The sequence below is a fragment of the Physcomitrium patens genome, chromosome 20 (genome assembly GCF_059467195.1).
Source record: "Physcomitrium patens ecotype Gransden chromosome 20, ASM5946719v1, whole genome shotgun sequence".
Lineage (NCBI taxonomy): Eukaryota > Viridiplantae > Streptophyta > Bryopsida > Funariales > Funariaceae > Physcomitrium > Physcomitrium patens.
Genome location: NC_143429.1, coordinates 16,564,366 through 16,579,596, shown reverse-complemented (window position 1 = coordinate 16,579,596; position 15,231 = coordinate 16,564,366). Strand labels below are relative to the sequence as shown.

The 15,231-nt window shown below is 30.5% G+C and overlaps 1 protein-coding gene across 3 annotated transcripts; it reads right to left on the bottom strand.

Moving 5' to 3' along the window:
• Positions 1 to 12,359: 12,359 nt before the first annotated feature.
• On the bottom strand, positions 12,360 to 14,708 carry LOC112273233 (glutathione S-transferase DHAR1, mitochondrial). 3 transcript variants are annotated; one of them, XM_073529533.2, is made up of 6 exons: positions 13,990 to 14,694; positions 13,728 to 13,739; positions 13,462 to 13,605; positions 13,171 to 13,291; positions 12,906 to 13,049; positions 12,360 to 12,737 (listed from the first exon to the last, which is right to left on the bottom strand). In XM_073529533.2, exons 1-6 carry the CDS (start codon positions 14,085 to 14,087, stop codon positions 12,651 to 12,653), a joined length of 606 nt encoding a protein of 201 aa, XP_073385634.1. In that variant the 5' UTR covers positions 14,088 to 14,694; the 3' UTR covers positions 12,360 to 12,650. The 3 variants fall into 3 exon arrangements, with proteins under 3 accessions (XP_073385634.1, XP_024357492.1, XP_073385633.1); XM_024501724.3 differs by having other exon boundaries at positions 13,728 to 13,818; positions 13,990 to 14,691; XM_073529532.2 differs by lacking the exon at positions 12,360 to 12,737 and having other exon boundaries at positions 12,813 to 13,049; positions 13,728 to 13,818; positions 13,990 to 14,708.
• Between the last annotated feature and the right edge of the window lie 523 nt (positions 14,709 to 15,231).

Below are 15,231 nucleotides of genomic sequence, written 5' to 3'. Positions count from 1 at the left end.
AGTAAGAGTTCAGAAAATCCAATCTATTTGAGGGTTGTATTTTTCTTACCACAATAAATCTAAAATGACTGGATTAGAGGAAGATCTAATGATATTAAATACTACAAAGCTATTATGATCATTGATTATTACTTCTATAGGAAGGATTCCGTGAGTAATATCTCTAGAAGACAATGGACAACCATCTATGACTTCTACATGAACACGTTTAGTTTTCTTTACTAAAGATATGCTATATCTTTTAGTAAATTCTTCATCTAAGAAACATGCTGAGGCTCTTGAATCTAACAAGGCACAGGCTTTGTAATGTTTAGGTCCTAAAATAATATTTAATGTAAAACAAGGAGAGGGTTCTAAAGAAAGAATAGGACCTTTACTAGATATTGTGCAAGGTTCTATCTGCTTGGTCCCTATTGTAGCTGGACAAATTCGTTTTCTGATATATTGCCTTCTTTGACAACCATAATCTTCATTTTGTGGTTGCGTTGTTTCTTTGGATAATGTTGAGCAGTGTATTTTGGTTCTCCACAATATAAACATAATCCTTTTTGATGACAACAAATTTTTTTTTGTTCAGTAAGAGGTTTGAAATGTATTACATCGATTTACATATCTTTTACTTATAAAGATATATGTTGAAAAGACGTAGGTGTTGTCATTGAATTGTAATAATGTTGAGACCTACTTATGAGACTCTTAGATCAAAATTTAAAAAGTCGATTGTCACATTTTACAACAAAATCAATTGCTTGACTCAATGTTATAGGATCGAATAAATTGAGCATCAATTTTTTTTATCTCATATTGTAGTCCATAAAGGAATTGGCTAATGAATGTAGCATCATCCCACTTGATATCAATCGTAAGTTGTCAAAATTATGAAGCATATGTTGTTATACATCGATTGCTTTGTCGTAAGATACGGATCTTATTTGTTGCAATACGAACTGTATTATGTTTTCCATACATAGATCAAAATTCCACCAAAAAAGCTTCTAAATCATCCAATATTGGATCTTGTCGTTCAAGAAAAGATGAAAACCATGATAATATAGAATCAGAAAGTAGTGTTTCAATAAACCTGACTTGTAATCTTCGAGTTGAATAGCTTTGGGGTTGAAGTTTGATTGTCAATTGTACTTAATTAATGAATCCTCGAAACTTTGATCTCGTACCATCAAATTTTTCAAATAAGGTAATTCTTGATTCTCTAGCATTTGAATGGTGTTCCACCATGGAAGAAGGGGCATGATTCGATGTAGATGTTGAGACAACTCTGACCATCTCTACATCTCCACTTTCTATTATTTTTGTTCTTCTTTCTGTTGGTGAATTAAGTTGATGCATCACAATTATTAATTGCATCAATTGTTCTTGCATTTATATCATTGCACTCTTCAATTCGACAAGCTCTACCGTGGTAACACTTAGAAAAAAAAAATCTAATATTGCTCAAGACAAGTAAGAAAACGGACTTGAGAACAAAGAAAATACTAAAAATAATATGAGTTTAAAAGAGGGTAATCCACAATACTTAATTTGCTTATATCTTATCAAGAAAAAAGGATAATCCACTCTTAATCAAGAAAAGACAAAGCTCTAATATTGTAAGTGTACTCTTATCAATCTGTCAAGGAGAAGAACTCGATGAAAAAGTAATTCAAATAAGTGAACCTTCACTCAAAGAAAGGTAACAAAATATAAATAAACAAGTATGTATATTGAAAGAGAAACTGGAATGGCTATTGCCAAAGATTAGAATACATGAAGACGCTTGAAACTAGACTGAAAATAAGAAAGGAGTTGACAAGAGTGAAGAAGGCTTCACTCTTGTTTCTATATATACTATTTAACTAGGAGCTATGTGGCGATGTTCTATAGGACCTTCAATATGTGTTGACTTTGTAGGATACATGCCTTGACTTACAAGGCAAGTTTTTCTACATGTGGGCCACATTATTAGCTTGGTCTTCAAGCTAACAACATGTGTGGTACATGGCCAACTTGTTGACTACGTTTCTAATCCAAAAAATCAATTAAAGACACCTATAAAGTCAAAGCACTATCTATGAAGCTTCTAAAAAGCTTCCATATCAAATACTATAGAATTAACTTACTTTTATCTACTTTTACTTACTTCTACCTATTTATATATGTAATTATTGGCTTACATGAGTATGTCTATGACAGTCATATAGGACATTGCCACATAGTTTCTAGTTAAGAGTATATATAGAGGCAAGAGTAAAGCCTTCTTCACTCTTATCAATGTCGTTCTAATCATTAGTCTTATTTCAAGACTTTCTAGTCTTCTTGTTTTTGGCAATAGCCATTCTAGTTAATATTACATTACCTTTTGAGTGACTTTCTAATTCACTTCAATGACACAAGAATGTATCAAGGATTTTCTTTTTTTGAGATTCATATCCCTGACAGTTTGACAAGAGTATTAACGTATTATTTTTGTCTTGTTTTAGAAGTGAGTAGATTACCTCAACTTCTATTATTGTATTTTGAAGGTTATAGACTATACACCTTTTAATAAAAAAAATCTTTTTTTCTAATACTGATCTTTCCTTAAAGAGAATGAATTATCCTTCTTTGTCGAAATTTTTGTTAGAGGTTGTAGATTACCTTCCTTTAATTTAATTTTTTGGATTTATTTGATTTGCCTATGGAAGGAAAGATTATGGACGCTACACCTAACAGAAGTGAGAATAGATTTATAACTATTGCAAATCTTCATGAACTTGTTGAGACTCTTAGAGTGATAATCTCATGTATTTATAATTCGAATCATGGAAGCACTATGCCTACACTTATAGAAGAAGTTCAGAATGTGCAACAAGAAGTTGTGCAATTGAAGGAAGCAATTAGATCAATCTCACAACCAAATGCAGGGAATTTTGCTTCTACATGTATGACTGGGACAAGGATTAGTATGCTTGAGAAGTTTAATGGAACAAGATCAAATTTTTGAAGATTTTTGCAATAAATCAAGCTCTATCTAAGATTGTACCTTTTTTAATATCTTGATGGATTTATTCAAGTTAAATTCATAGGTACACTTCTATCATGAAGTGCTCTCTCTTAGTTTGTATCTTTAATAAAAAAAAATATTTTTTACTCCTTTATGATTTGAATTCATTCCTAGAAGTATTTACAGTCACATTTAGAGAAAGTGATCAAGAACAAGTAGTAGAGATTAAACTCTTATCTTTACGACAAAGATCACAATAAGCGACTACATATGCTACTGAATTCCAAAACCTTGCTTATGATGTAGATTAGAATGACAAAGCACTCATTAATCAATTTTGATATGGATTAAAGTATAGTGTCAAAGATTTGTTATTAACAATGCCAAAAGTAAAAACTTTGAAACAATTTATTGCTCAAGCCATTGCATGCAACAATCGATTATTTAAAAGGCGTCAAGAACAAAGACTTGGTTGGAAAGGAATAAGTCAAGTAATGGTAGAAACTTTCAAGTTTTCTGAAACGTATTCATCAAGGCTTGAACCAATGCAAATTGATATGATACGTTTTAAAATTCTCACAGAGCAAGAAAAGACTCAACATTACCAATAGGGTTTGTGTTTATACTCTGGAGAAGCTAAGCACACTACTCAACATTGTCAAAAGAAACAATGCAATTATAAAATGAAGAGCATGATTACCAAAGAAAATCATTTGTCAAAAAATAAGTTTCTCCAACTATAATAGGAACCATGTGGCTGAAATTATATACAATACCTAATAAAGGTCTTATTCTCTCCTCAAACCTCTCAACTTATTTTATAATACATGTATATTTAGGACCTAAAAATCACAAAGTCTTTGTCTTATTAGATTCAAGAGCCTCAATTTGTTTTATAGATGAAGATTTTGTCAAAAATTAAAAAATACCTATAGTCAAGAAAACTAAATCTGTACATGTATAAGTCATAGATGGTCGTTTGTTATCTTTCAGAAATATTATCCACGAGACTATTTTTTAGATGTAACAATTAAAGATCATAAAAATTTAATAGTATTTAGTATAATAAGATCTCCTTTCAATTTGGTTATTTTAGAATTATTGTGGCTAGAAAAATATAATCTTCAAATAAATTGGATTTTTCCTAATCTTAACTTTTTCAATAATATAATCGAAGATCAACTTAGCAAAATAGAAGTACAAAAATCTAGTACTTCCAAACCTTTACTGATAGATGTGAGAGCTTTCATGCATGCTACAAAAGAAAGATCATCTTTTATTATATATGCTATGTCTATTTTTAATGGTAAAAAAATGTCAATTGATATTCCTAACCAATATGAAGAATTTCAAGACGTTTTTGAAAAGAAGAATACAAATATTTTTCCAAAGCATCAATCTTATGATTGTTCAATTAATTTACAAGATAGAACTCAACTATCATTTGGATCAATCTATAGCTTATTGTAAAATAAGTTTACTGTATTAAAAGAGTACATTAATAAGAACTTGGTAAAGAACTTCATACGCCATTCTAAATCCCTAGCTGGAGCTCCTATCTTATTTGTGAAGAAGAAAGATGGATCTCTGTGGATGTATGGATTATCAAGGACTCAATAAGATCATCATTAAGAATAGGTATCCTTTACCTTTGATTTCAGGACTTTTTGACTAACTCAATCAAGCAAAGATCTATACCAAATAGATCTATGAGGTGCATACAACTTAATTCGTATCAAAGAAGGAGATGAATGGAAGACTACTTTTTGGACTAAGTATGGACATTTTGAATATAATGTCATGCTTTTTGGATTCATGAATACATTGGTCGATTTTCAATATCTTATGAATGATATTTTTTATGAGCTTCTAGAGGATTTTGTCATTTGTTATTTAGATGACATTCTAATCTACTCTAAGAACACAGAAGAACATGAACTTCATATTCGTCATGTATTACAAAAACTTACAGATGCAAGATTATATGCCAAATTAGAAAAGTGTATATTCCACACTACTCAAGTTGACTTTTTAGGATACATCATTTTCAATGAAGATCTTATGATGGATCTTAAGAGGATCCAAATTATCATAGATTGGAAGATTCCAAAAACAATATGTAATGTGTAATATTTTTTAGGCTTTGCTAATTACTACCAAATCTCCATCAAGAACTTTTTTCAAGTTATAGCTCCACTTATACGTTTGACTTGTAAAGAAAAAATTCAATGGAATAAAGAAGTAGAAGCATCATTTGATGCTTTAAAAAAAAATACTTTTGTACCAATCTTACATTGCGTTGATTTTTTTAAGAAATTTTTGTGAAAATAAACACGTCAAACTTTGCTTTGGATGTCGTATCTTCACAAATGGAAATAAATGACTAAATCCACCCAGTAGCTTTCTATTCTAAAAACATTTCAGCAGTTAAGATTAGTTATGAGATCCATGTCAAAGAGCTCCTTGCAATTGTGGATTCATTTCAAGAATGGTGTCATTATCTACAAGGCACCTTAAGTATACTCATCATATATACAAGTCATAAGTACCTCAAATACTTCATATCAACACATGTTTTGAATCATTGTCAAACTTGTTGGAGTATGTCTTTATCAAGATTCAATTTCAAGATCACTTATTGATCCAAAAAACAACAAGGTCTATCAGACGCCCTTTCTAAATGTTTTTATCTTGCACCAAAAGAAGAAGATACAGCTTTTGATCAATAAAGAATGATCCTCTTGAAGCTCAAGCATTTTCATCTTCGAGCAATAAAATCAATATTTACTATTCATTCAACCTTTGTTAAGCAAATTCAATGAAGTATGTCCTCTAATCCTCTTATTCATGACATCAAGAATACTTCTTTTAAGTCCTATAATAATTTAAAGTTTGAATTCAAAAACAACCTATTATATTTTGAAGATCGCCTATATATTCCAAGAGGCAAGGCACAATTATGTGTCCTTTAAGCTCGTCATGATTTTTCAGCAGTCGGAAATTTTAAATACAATAAAACTTTGGAGTTAATATCAAGAGATTTTTGGTGGCCTCAAATGTGGAAGGCAGTCAAAGATTTTGTACAATCATGTGATATTTGTTCAAGATCCAAAACTCCTTGCCATTGACCTTATGGATTGCTTCAATCATTATCTATTTCAAAACAACTATAAATTTTTGTTTCTATGGATTTTATCACAAATCTTCTAGTCTCACCTTCATATGATTCCATATTTGTAATTGTATATTGTTTCACCAAAATAGCATATTTTGTACTATGTACAAAATCTATTTCAAGTAAAGAAATAGCTAAGCTTTTTATTGACAATATTTATTGCTATCATGGATTGCTAAAAGATATTATATCAAATAGAGAGACTCAATTTGTATCAAGTTTTTGGACAATCTTATTTAAGATTTCAAATGTAGATATAAAGCTTTCTTCAACTTTTCATCCTCAAACTGATGGACAAACAAAATGGATGAATCAAATTTTAGAATAGTATTTGAGGTGTACTATCAACTATCATGAAGATGACTAGACAACTCTTTTATCATTAATAAAATTTGCATACAATAATTCAGTACATTCTTCTACTCAACAAACATTTTTTTTTGCTAATTATGGTTATCATCCATAACTTGATATTTTTGACTTTTCAAAAGTTGATAATCATACAGTAGAAGATTTAGCAAATCATTTTTCAAAGCTACATGTAACAATGAAGATACAATTAAAAAATGCTCAAGGACGGCAAAAGACTAGCATAGATGCCTATCGCAAGGAAAAACCATAATTCAATATAGGAGACAAGATATGGTTCCTTTGTCGCAACATTAAGACTACTCGTCCTTATGATAAGTTAGACTATCATACGCTGAGACCTTTTTTTATTTGTAAACAAATCAATCATGTTGCTTATCAATTACATCTATCAGAGTCTATAAAGATCTACTATGTATTTTATGTGTCCCTTCTTGAGATATAAGACAGTGAATATTTTAGTAAGAAGATAAATGCCACCTCTTTCTATAGAAGTAGATAATAATTAAGAGTTTGAGGTGGAAGAAATCTTAGACTCAAGGTGGTGCCAAAATACATTAGAATATCTTGTTCATTGGCATGGATATGATATTAGTGAATGCACATGTTAGCCATCAAAGAATCTTGCAAATACAGCAAAGAAAGTTGAAGCGTTTCATCAACAAAATCCATCGAAACCAAGATGAAGAATAATAAATCTTTGCTATAAAAGAAATAAGATCAAAGGAAGATAACATTCTACCTTCTATCTTTCTTTGTAGTGTGTATATATTTGTGATGCTAAGGAGATAAAGAACCAACGATTAGCACATTCAACTCAAGAGCTTTTATTTGCAGACTTATCAGATGAGACATTGTGATTTTCACAACCTTCAAGATGAAAAAATTAAGATGAAGATCCTACAGAACAACATGTCTTTCCTTGAATAGATGGTGAGATATAATGTGTTTGGTATCACAACCTCAAAAGAGACTCCCACTGTTTGGTGATTTTATTAGAAGTAAAAACAATTATTGACCGTGTTTCAAATATTTTATATGAAGGGAGTTATAAAGGCATCAACAACGACCAAATAACAGGGTAGTCTTCTAGCCTTGATATAGGACACTATCGATGGCTAAGATGGCCTATCAACCATGTTCAAAGAGAGCAAAGATTGAAATATGTGACAAATATAATATGCTAAATCTTGGACTTTTTCAACATATAAAGACTGCTCCTCATGGAATTCTTCTCTAGAAGGAGAGGTAATGTCATGGATATATACATTTATCTCAATGTTTACTTATATGATTAGGTAGAAGTAGGTAAATATAGATTAATTTTATAAAGTCTTTTAGTGAAGCTTCCTAGAAGCTTTATAGATGTGATTTTGACTTTACATGTATTTGTAGGTTGGAAACTTAGCCAACAAGTTAACCACGTATTAGTAGCTTAAGGAATAAGTTAACTCCACATAGTAGCCTGTAGAACAAGTTAACCATGTAGTGTATACATAAATAACTTCTCTTGCAAGTTAAATCATGTGGCTAGCAAAGTCAACATGTTTTGGAGGTCCTATAGGACATCGCCATGTAGCTCCTAGTTAAGAGTATATATGGAGGCAAGAGTGAAGCCTTCTTCAGTCTTGTCAATGCCATTCTAGTCTTTAGTTTTATTTCAAGACTTTCTAGTCTTCTTGTTTTTGACAATAGCCATTCTAGTTAATATTATATTACCTTTTGAGTGACTTTTTAGTTCTCTCCAATGACACAAGAATGTATCAAGGATTCTCTTTCTTTGAGATTTATTTAAAATTATTTAATCTTTTAAAATAAATGGATAAAATTTATTATTTTATAAAAATAGATATGTAAGAGATAAGAACTTATAGTTTTTTATAATCTTGATATCTAAGAGATTAAATTTTGTATTTTTTATATAGAGTAAAATCATGAAAATTCTTCTTTTATATAAAAGGCTTCTTAGATAATCTTAATTTTTTTATATATCTACTAATGTTATTTTGGTCTATTTTTTTACTTAAAAATTTACATCTATTGACATGGATTAATATAATTCCATTAATCTAAATAAATCTCTTTTGAATTAAGATGGATAATTTCTACAATATAATATTATATCCATTCATAATTGGTCTTTTATCAATACTAAATCTATTATATTTAGAGCCATGTCTTACTTCTAATTCTCTAAATACTATAAATTAGATAGAATTCCTTCATTGGTTAGGTCTATGATTATAGATTAATTTCCTTCATGTATCTCTTAACCTTTCTTTTTCTTACATTATTTGCAATTGACTTATATAATTTAATTCTTCTTAGTTATTTATTAGTGTATAATTTTTTGATTTTTTAAAATATTACTTACTATTGTATTTTTTTTTCTTATTAGTTAATGACATCTTCTTATACTAATAATATTAATAAAAATAAATAAAAAAAAAAAAAAAAAAAATACTTTCTTCTTTTATAATTAAAACTATGATATAAATTATTTTGTTTCTTATTTTTTTAAATGCCACTTAAGAATGCTTTATAATACTATGTCAATACAAAGTTCCAAATCTTGTATTTTTTTATTTTTTTCTTTTTTTCTTTTGTGATTACTTTTGGATCCAAGTTTTACCAATGTAATGAAAATTTCTTATTTCTATTCTTTCTTGATGTTATGTTTTAATTAATATTCTTAAAGTTACTTTCTTAAAAAATTCAAAGACTTTATTTTTATTTTTATTTTCAAAAAATATAAGATATTATTTATTTTATATTATTCTTGCTATTATTTCTTTTAATTATTGATTAATCGATTTATATTTTTATTGCTTTTATTAAATTCTTTGTTGGATATAGAGCCAACATCTTAATTAATCTCTTTGTTTATATTCTTCTATTTTTTTCACTAAGATTGATTACCCTTATATATTATATTAAAAACAAAGGTATGTTCTTAAGCTTCTTTAATAATACTATCTTTATTACAAACTTGTAATAACATGGCATCTTCTTTTTATCCTTAAAGAGTATTATAGCTTATGACTTGTACATGATTTAATAAGTTTTATTTAATAAAGACCTTTGATCTTATTTAGATTATATTAATATTTATTTATTACCACTTATAATAGTTTTTTTTCTTTGCTATTAATAAAAAATTGCAATTAATATTATTTCTTTTTTTTCAACTATGTTGCTCTAAATCTTATATTAATGCATTGAGATTTATTTTTTTTCATATAGAATCTATATTACCTTTGTAGATGATTGAATTTTCTATTAATTTATTTTTTATGATTAATTTATAAGAAAATATTATTTTTATCTCTCTTTAAGGTGTTCCTTTTTTTAAGTAATTTATTTTTTTATTCTTTTATTTTTTTTGAGTTACAATTTCTTCTCTAGTAGATATAAATTTTAGCCACATTTTTTTCTTTTTTTTCTCTTTGATCTTAAATACAGCTTTAAAAACAATTATTTCCTTATTACAGATCCTCTCAAACTCTTTTTTGTCTCCCTTAAACTATGATAAAAACCGTTCTCATCACCCTCTATAAGTTAGGTTTCAACACTCTCACTATTTTTATTTTTTTGTTTTTTTGTCTTTTTAGATTTTTTAAAATTACTTATTGAAATTTATATTTTTTATATTTTTTCAAGTATGATATAGATGTCTTTGATTTTCTTCAACCGTTGCTAAGCTTTTGCAATCCTTGATACTATGAGATGTTCTGTCATTGAATTGGTAAGTTATTATATAACTTTTATTTATTTATTTATTTACTAAATTTGATGACATTAACTTCTAATTAGCAATCTACTCTTATAGAAAGTACTAAGAAAAATCTTAGCTTTGAAGTTTTTTTCTTTCTTGCCAAATACTTGTCATGTATTATCTACAATTTGTGATGTTGCTTTAAATATTTAATTAGTAGGTAGATGATAGTGACTTATGTAGATAATTTGATGGTTTCAAATTTTTAATTTTCACCCTTTTTTTATAATTATTTAGTATCAAACTTCAAATTTTATGCATGAAAATTATATAAATTAAAATCTTATTAATAAAGAACAACAGTTTGCAAATAGAGTCTTTAAATCAAAATTTAAATAAAAATATTTTCTTGTTAACATATGTTATTTATTTTATAGGATAAGTAAAAATATTTATTTTATTAGATTGAGATAGTAGAAAATACCTTTAAAAAATGAAGTCTAATTTTTGGTTGTGCAGATTATGTAAATAAAATGCAAGGGATTTGATAGAAAGTTTTGTTGAATTTGTGCACATAATAGAAATTTTTATTTTCTTGTAAAGGCCTTTAAAAAATATTATTGAATTAATTTGGTTAAATTTTATTTTCTTGTATAGTAATATTACTCGTTTATATTTTTTTATCTAAATTTAATTCTTTAAAATTAAATCCTTTGCTGTTAAATTGTTTGATATCATATGTTCAAATTTTATTAAAAAACATGCAAACATTTTTTTTTATCTGTTGCATTAGAATGCACCCTTTGAGTGAGAATAAAATTACAGGAAAAAGTAATTTTTTCATTTTACACTTAAATTCTTGTTGCTATAAGATTTAATTACATTTAATTAGAATGTTTTTGTTACTAAATAAGATAAAATCATGAACATATATTGTTAGAACTGTAAGAAATTTATTTATTTATTTATTTATTTATTTGCATCACCATCTAAAAATTTATAAATTTATAATAATGACAAGTTAGAGGTTGATTGGTGTGTAGAAACCAAGCTTTAATAGATAATTTGGATTTATTGAATAATCCCTGTAATACAAAAAATAAATATGATTTTGAACAAGAAAGACCTTATGCTTCTATGTACAAAAAATTATTAAGATTATTAAGATTATTAAGTTTTGTATTTTTATATGCTGTAGTTTCATTATGAAATTTTTATTTTAAATTAAAATAACACACGTACAAATTTATTTTAATTTATAGAATCATTTTATATAGTGAGGGGCTCTAATAACTATGTTTTATATGAATTAGAAGTCAGTACCATCATTCATGCTTTGGACATTTCAACAACCATAAAACAAAAGCTCAAGGAAGAATACACTATCATTCATATAAATACACATTTTTGAGTTATGGTTGTTCAAAAGTTATCAAATCTGTTATTAAAATGTCATGAACTTGTAAGATTCTAAAATTCTTAACAGGCATTGTGTAAGAACCTACACTGTTTTATTCAAAGATTTATGTTGTGTTGAAACATTTTTTACCTCGATTTATAATGAAAAAAGCCATACTGATTTTTCAAAAGCATAAAAATTAAAATTAAAAATTAAAGGAATGAACATTACCAAAAGTACATAAGTCTAATGGAGTGATTGAGTCAGAAAGACAACATACGAAGTTTATTTGAAAATATAAATAAAACATGATGGTATTGAACACTTTTAAGTATACGGTTGGTTATGATAACCAACTTATAGCAAATGACATGCTTCATAGGTTCTACTTCACATATGAATAAGAGGGAAAAAAAATTATACTTCTTAAGCCCATTATTTATTATTGAATATTCTAAGCAAGAAATATATTAAAAAAATTTATGTAATTTCATTTATGTTTGAAAATATTTCGCCATATCTATGTTGGATAAAAACTACATCTAACAGAATAACAAGTATCCAATATTAGAGCCAACATTGAATATTATGCTACCTGAATTTTTCTTTTTCTTTTTTTTTCACGTCTTTTCCCAATATTCAAATGCAAGTAAAAAAATTTTTGAACAACCATGTATCACATATTCGGGTTTCAAAAGCAAACCCCAAAAAGTTGCGGTAAATGCAATGATACAGGAATCATTTATTTGATGCATACAAAGTTAAACAACCACTTGCAGAACAATCGGCAAGTATTTGGTCTGTACCCAATTCTCCAGGCCACATTATTAAACTGACAGTGGTGTGCAAATCTCATGCAATATAAACAAAGCGGGGAATTCTTTGACTAATTGTGGCTGTGTTGCCTTCGTCTTGTTGTCTTGAACAATTTGAAGAGTATCTGATGAAAGATTGTAACATCGTACCTAATCCAAACGGAACACAGAACCGTCCTTTGCGGCACTCGTGCAGTCTAGCATGACCAGTGCTTGGCCCAGCCTTGGATCACCACCTCAGGTGCAGGAGCTGTTTGCATGAAGGCCGGAAGCGCATACATATTCTGTGTGGCATGCATCACAGGGGCACAACTTTAGATCTCGAGGTAGAAGTCTGTCAGCATCACTAACTGATCAGGAATGCTGGGTTGGTTTTAATGGGGGGGGGGTTTCTTGTTTGGTTGAGAACTGGGACGAGCATGAGTTTTGAGATGGTATTTGTGTGAGTAAACCTTCATGAATAGGTTCAAGGCAGGGTAGAATTGCTCGAAGTTGGTCCAGTTCTTGTAGTATGCCAGGGCGGTCTGCAAGACATACAGCTGTGGCGCCAGCGCAATGTCGGCCGAGGTCACGTATTGCCCCGCTATGTATGGACCCTGCGCTACGTGCCAACACGTAGTACTGCCTGAGTCCATGCTAGCTTCGTTTCATGGATGTAACGAATAAGCTGTTGTCATGAACTGCATAGTCGAATAAGATCAGGATTCGTTTTGTTACCTCGTTGCAAAGGTGATGGTTCATGTGGTCAAGCTCGCATACGAACTGCGATTCTGTGCCATCGCACCTGGGGTTTTTGCTCTTGAAGAACGCCATTCCGGCCGGGAAGATGTTCTGGCCCCTGGAGTCAATCGCTTCAAGGAGGTTATGCTACTCAGCACCTTGTCAAGCGCGAGTGTGGGGGTGGTTCACGACCTCGTCACAGTTTGAATCTCAAGGAATGTTAGAATGCTCGTGTCTCGCAACCTCAATCTGTTGAATTATGGCGAACAAAGGTGTTGAGGCGTGCACCTGCAAGTGATGTTTCGACAGGTAGAAAGAGGGGGATAGGGGTACGACTTCTCCAGAACGTCCACGATGATATCTGAGTCGGGTATGTAGTCTCCATTAATTTTGATAACTGGAACTCTCCCTTCCGGATTTATCCTCAAGAACCTTAAACATTTGCCACACCACCCGCAAAATCATCATCATCATCAATGCACCGTGCTGCGAAACCTTAGATGGACAGTACCGCTGTACTGGACGAAGGAGTTGCAGGATTTGGAAAAACTAACCATTCAGGCTTCCTGTCCAGATCGACAAACTTCACATCGTAAGCAATGTTTTTCAGTTCACACGTTATCAGCACTCTTTGAGAAAACGGACCTGTACCCGCAGTAGCGCAAGGAGTTCAAGATTCACGAACTGGATTGCAAGTCATTACAGAATAGGGATGCAAAACAAAACTTCAACTCGCTGTTTTGCGAGATGAAATTCATGAGCTTGTTCGCATTAAAAGGCAAGTCAATTGTGTGCATCAAGTTGAAGGGCACATACAGTCTCCAAGCTTGCATGGGTTGCCAGTAGCTGCCTTCACATACACCTTCAATCGCTGACATCGGGACGCCATGTGCAAAAATTCCTCCTTGCAGCATCAATATCCCAAAAAACCAACCAACCAATTAACCAAAGAAGAACCTGTGCGTGATAATCTCACCGCATTCAGTAGCACCAGGCCAACCACACTCCGCTCCAACGCAGTGCGTCGAGGAACGCTAACCTAAACCAGTGCCGTTGCGATGTGAAGAGGCAGGATGGTAAGCCAAGAGTCGAAGCTCATGACACCATCACATTTTGTGTAACGATGGAGAGATTGAAAGGATGTCGCTCGGGTGCATCCAGTTGGGATTGCTTGAGACCAGTGTGCATCAGACGCAGCATGTCCAGGGATCCTCAGGAGGCGTTGCTGAAGAAAACCCTTTTGTGGGGTCTGAGCAGGTGGTGACTCCTCACTCACAACACACTTAAATTCAACTCGCTACGCTGCTACGTCTGGTTAAGCTCACCCGAGAAAGCCTACCAACGCTTCTCAGTTCCAGAAGCTCTCGATCTAGAAGTGCTCAAACTGAGTTCCGAAATCTGAATCGAACCAAATGAAACCTCGTCATTCATTCTGAATCCATGATTGATGCCGCTGCATTTTAAATCGTGCTAGGGAGCCGAAGCTTGAACACAACTATTCATTCTTATTCGCCTGCATTCATTCATGTTTCACCCACAGTTTCCGTTTCCTTACAAAAGTAACCCAACGTTTTTTGTAGATAAAGCATAGAGTACAAATGTTAAAAGTAAATTTTTGTTGGGGTCTGCAATGACCTTGACCTACCAAAGAATGATAAGCTGGTATTGAGGGACTGGTGGGTCAAATCCAAGTTGTGAAATTCTTGATATTATTTGATGGATTCTTACATTGACGTAATGTCTCTCTATTGATTATTTTCTTTTGAAAAATAATAAATAAATTATAGAATGCCAAAAGCCACTGGATTGGTTTCCATGTTTGTGCATTATAGAAAAGAATTTTCTTCTTTTTCCAATGAAAAGATGGTATGTATTTACGCATGATTTAGTTTATTTAAAAAAAAAAAAAAAAAAAAAAAAAAAAAAGTGCATGAAAATTACAGCTGGCTTGTCCACAATTGTACTTCTTCTCTATGCCATTATGTTATTTCTACAAATTGAAATTTTTTGAAAATATCTTGGCTAATTTTGTACATTCTACTATCTTCCAACACTACA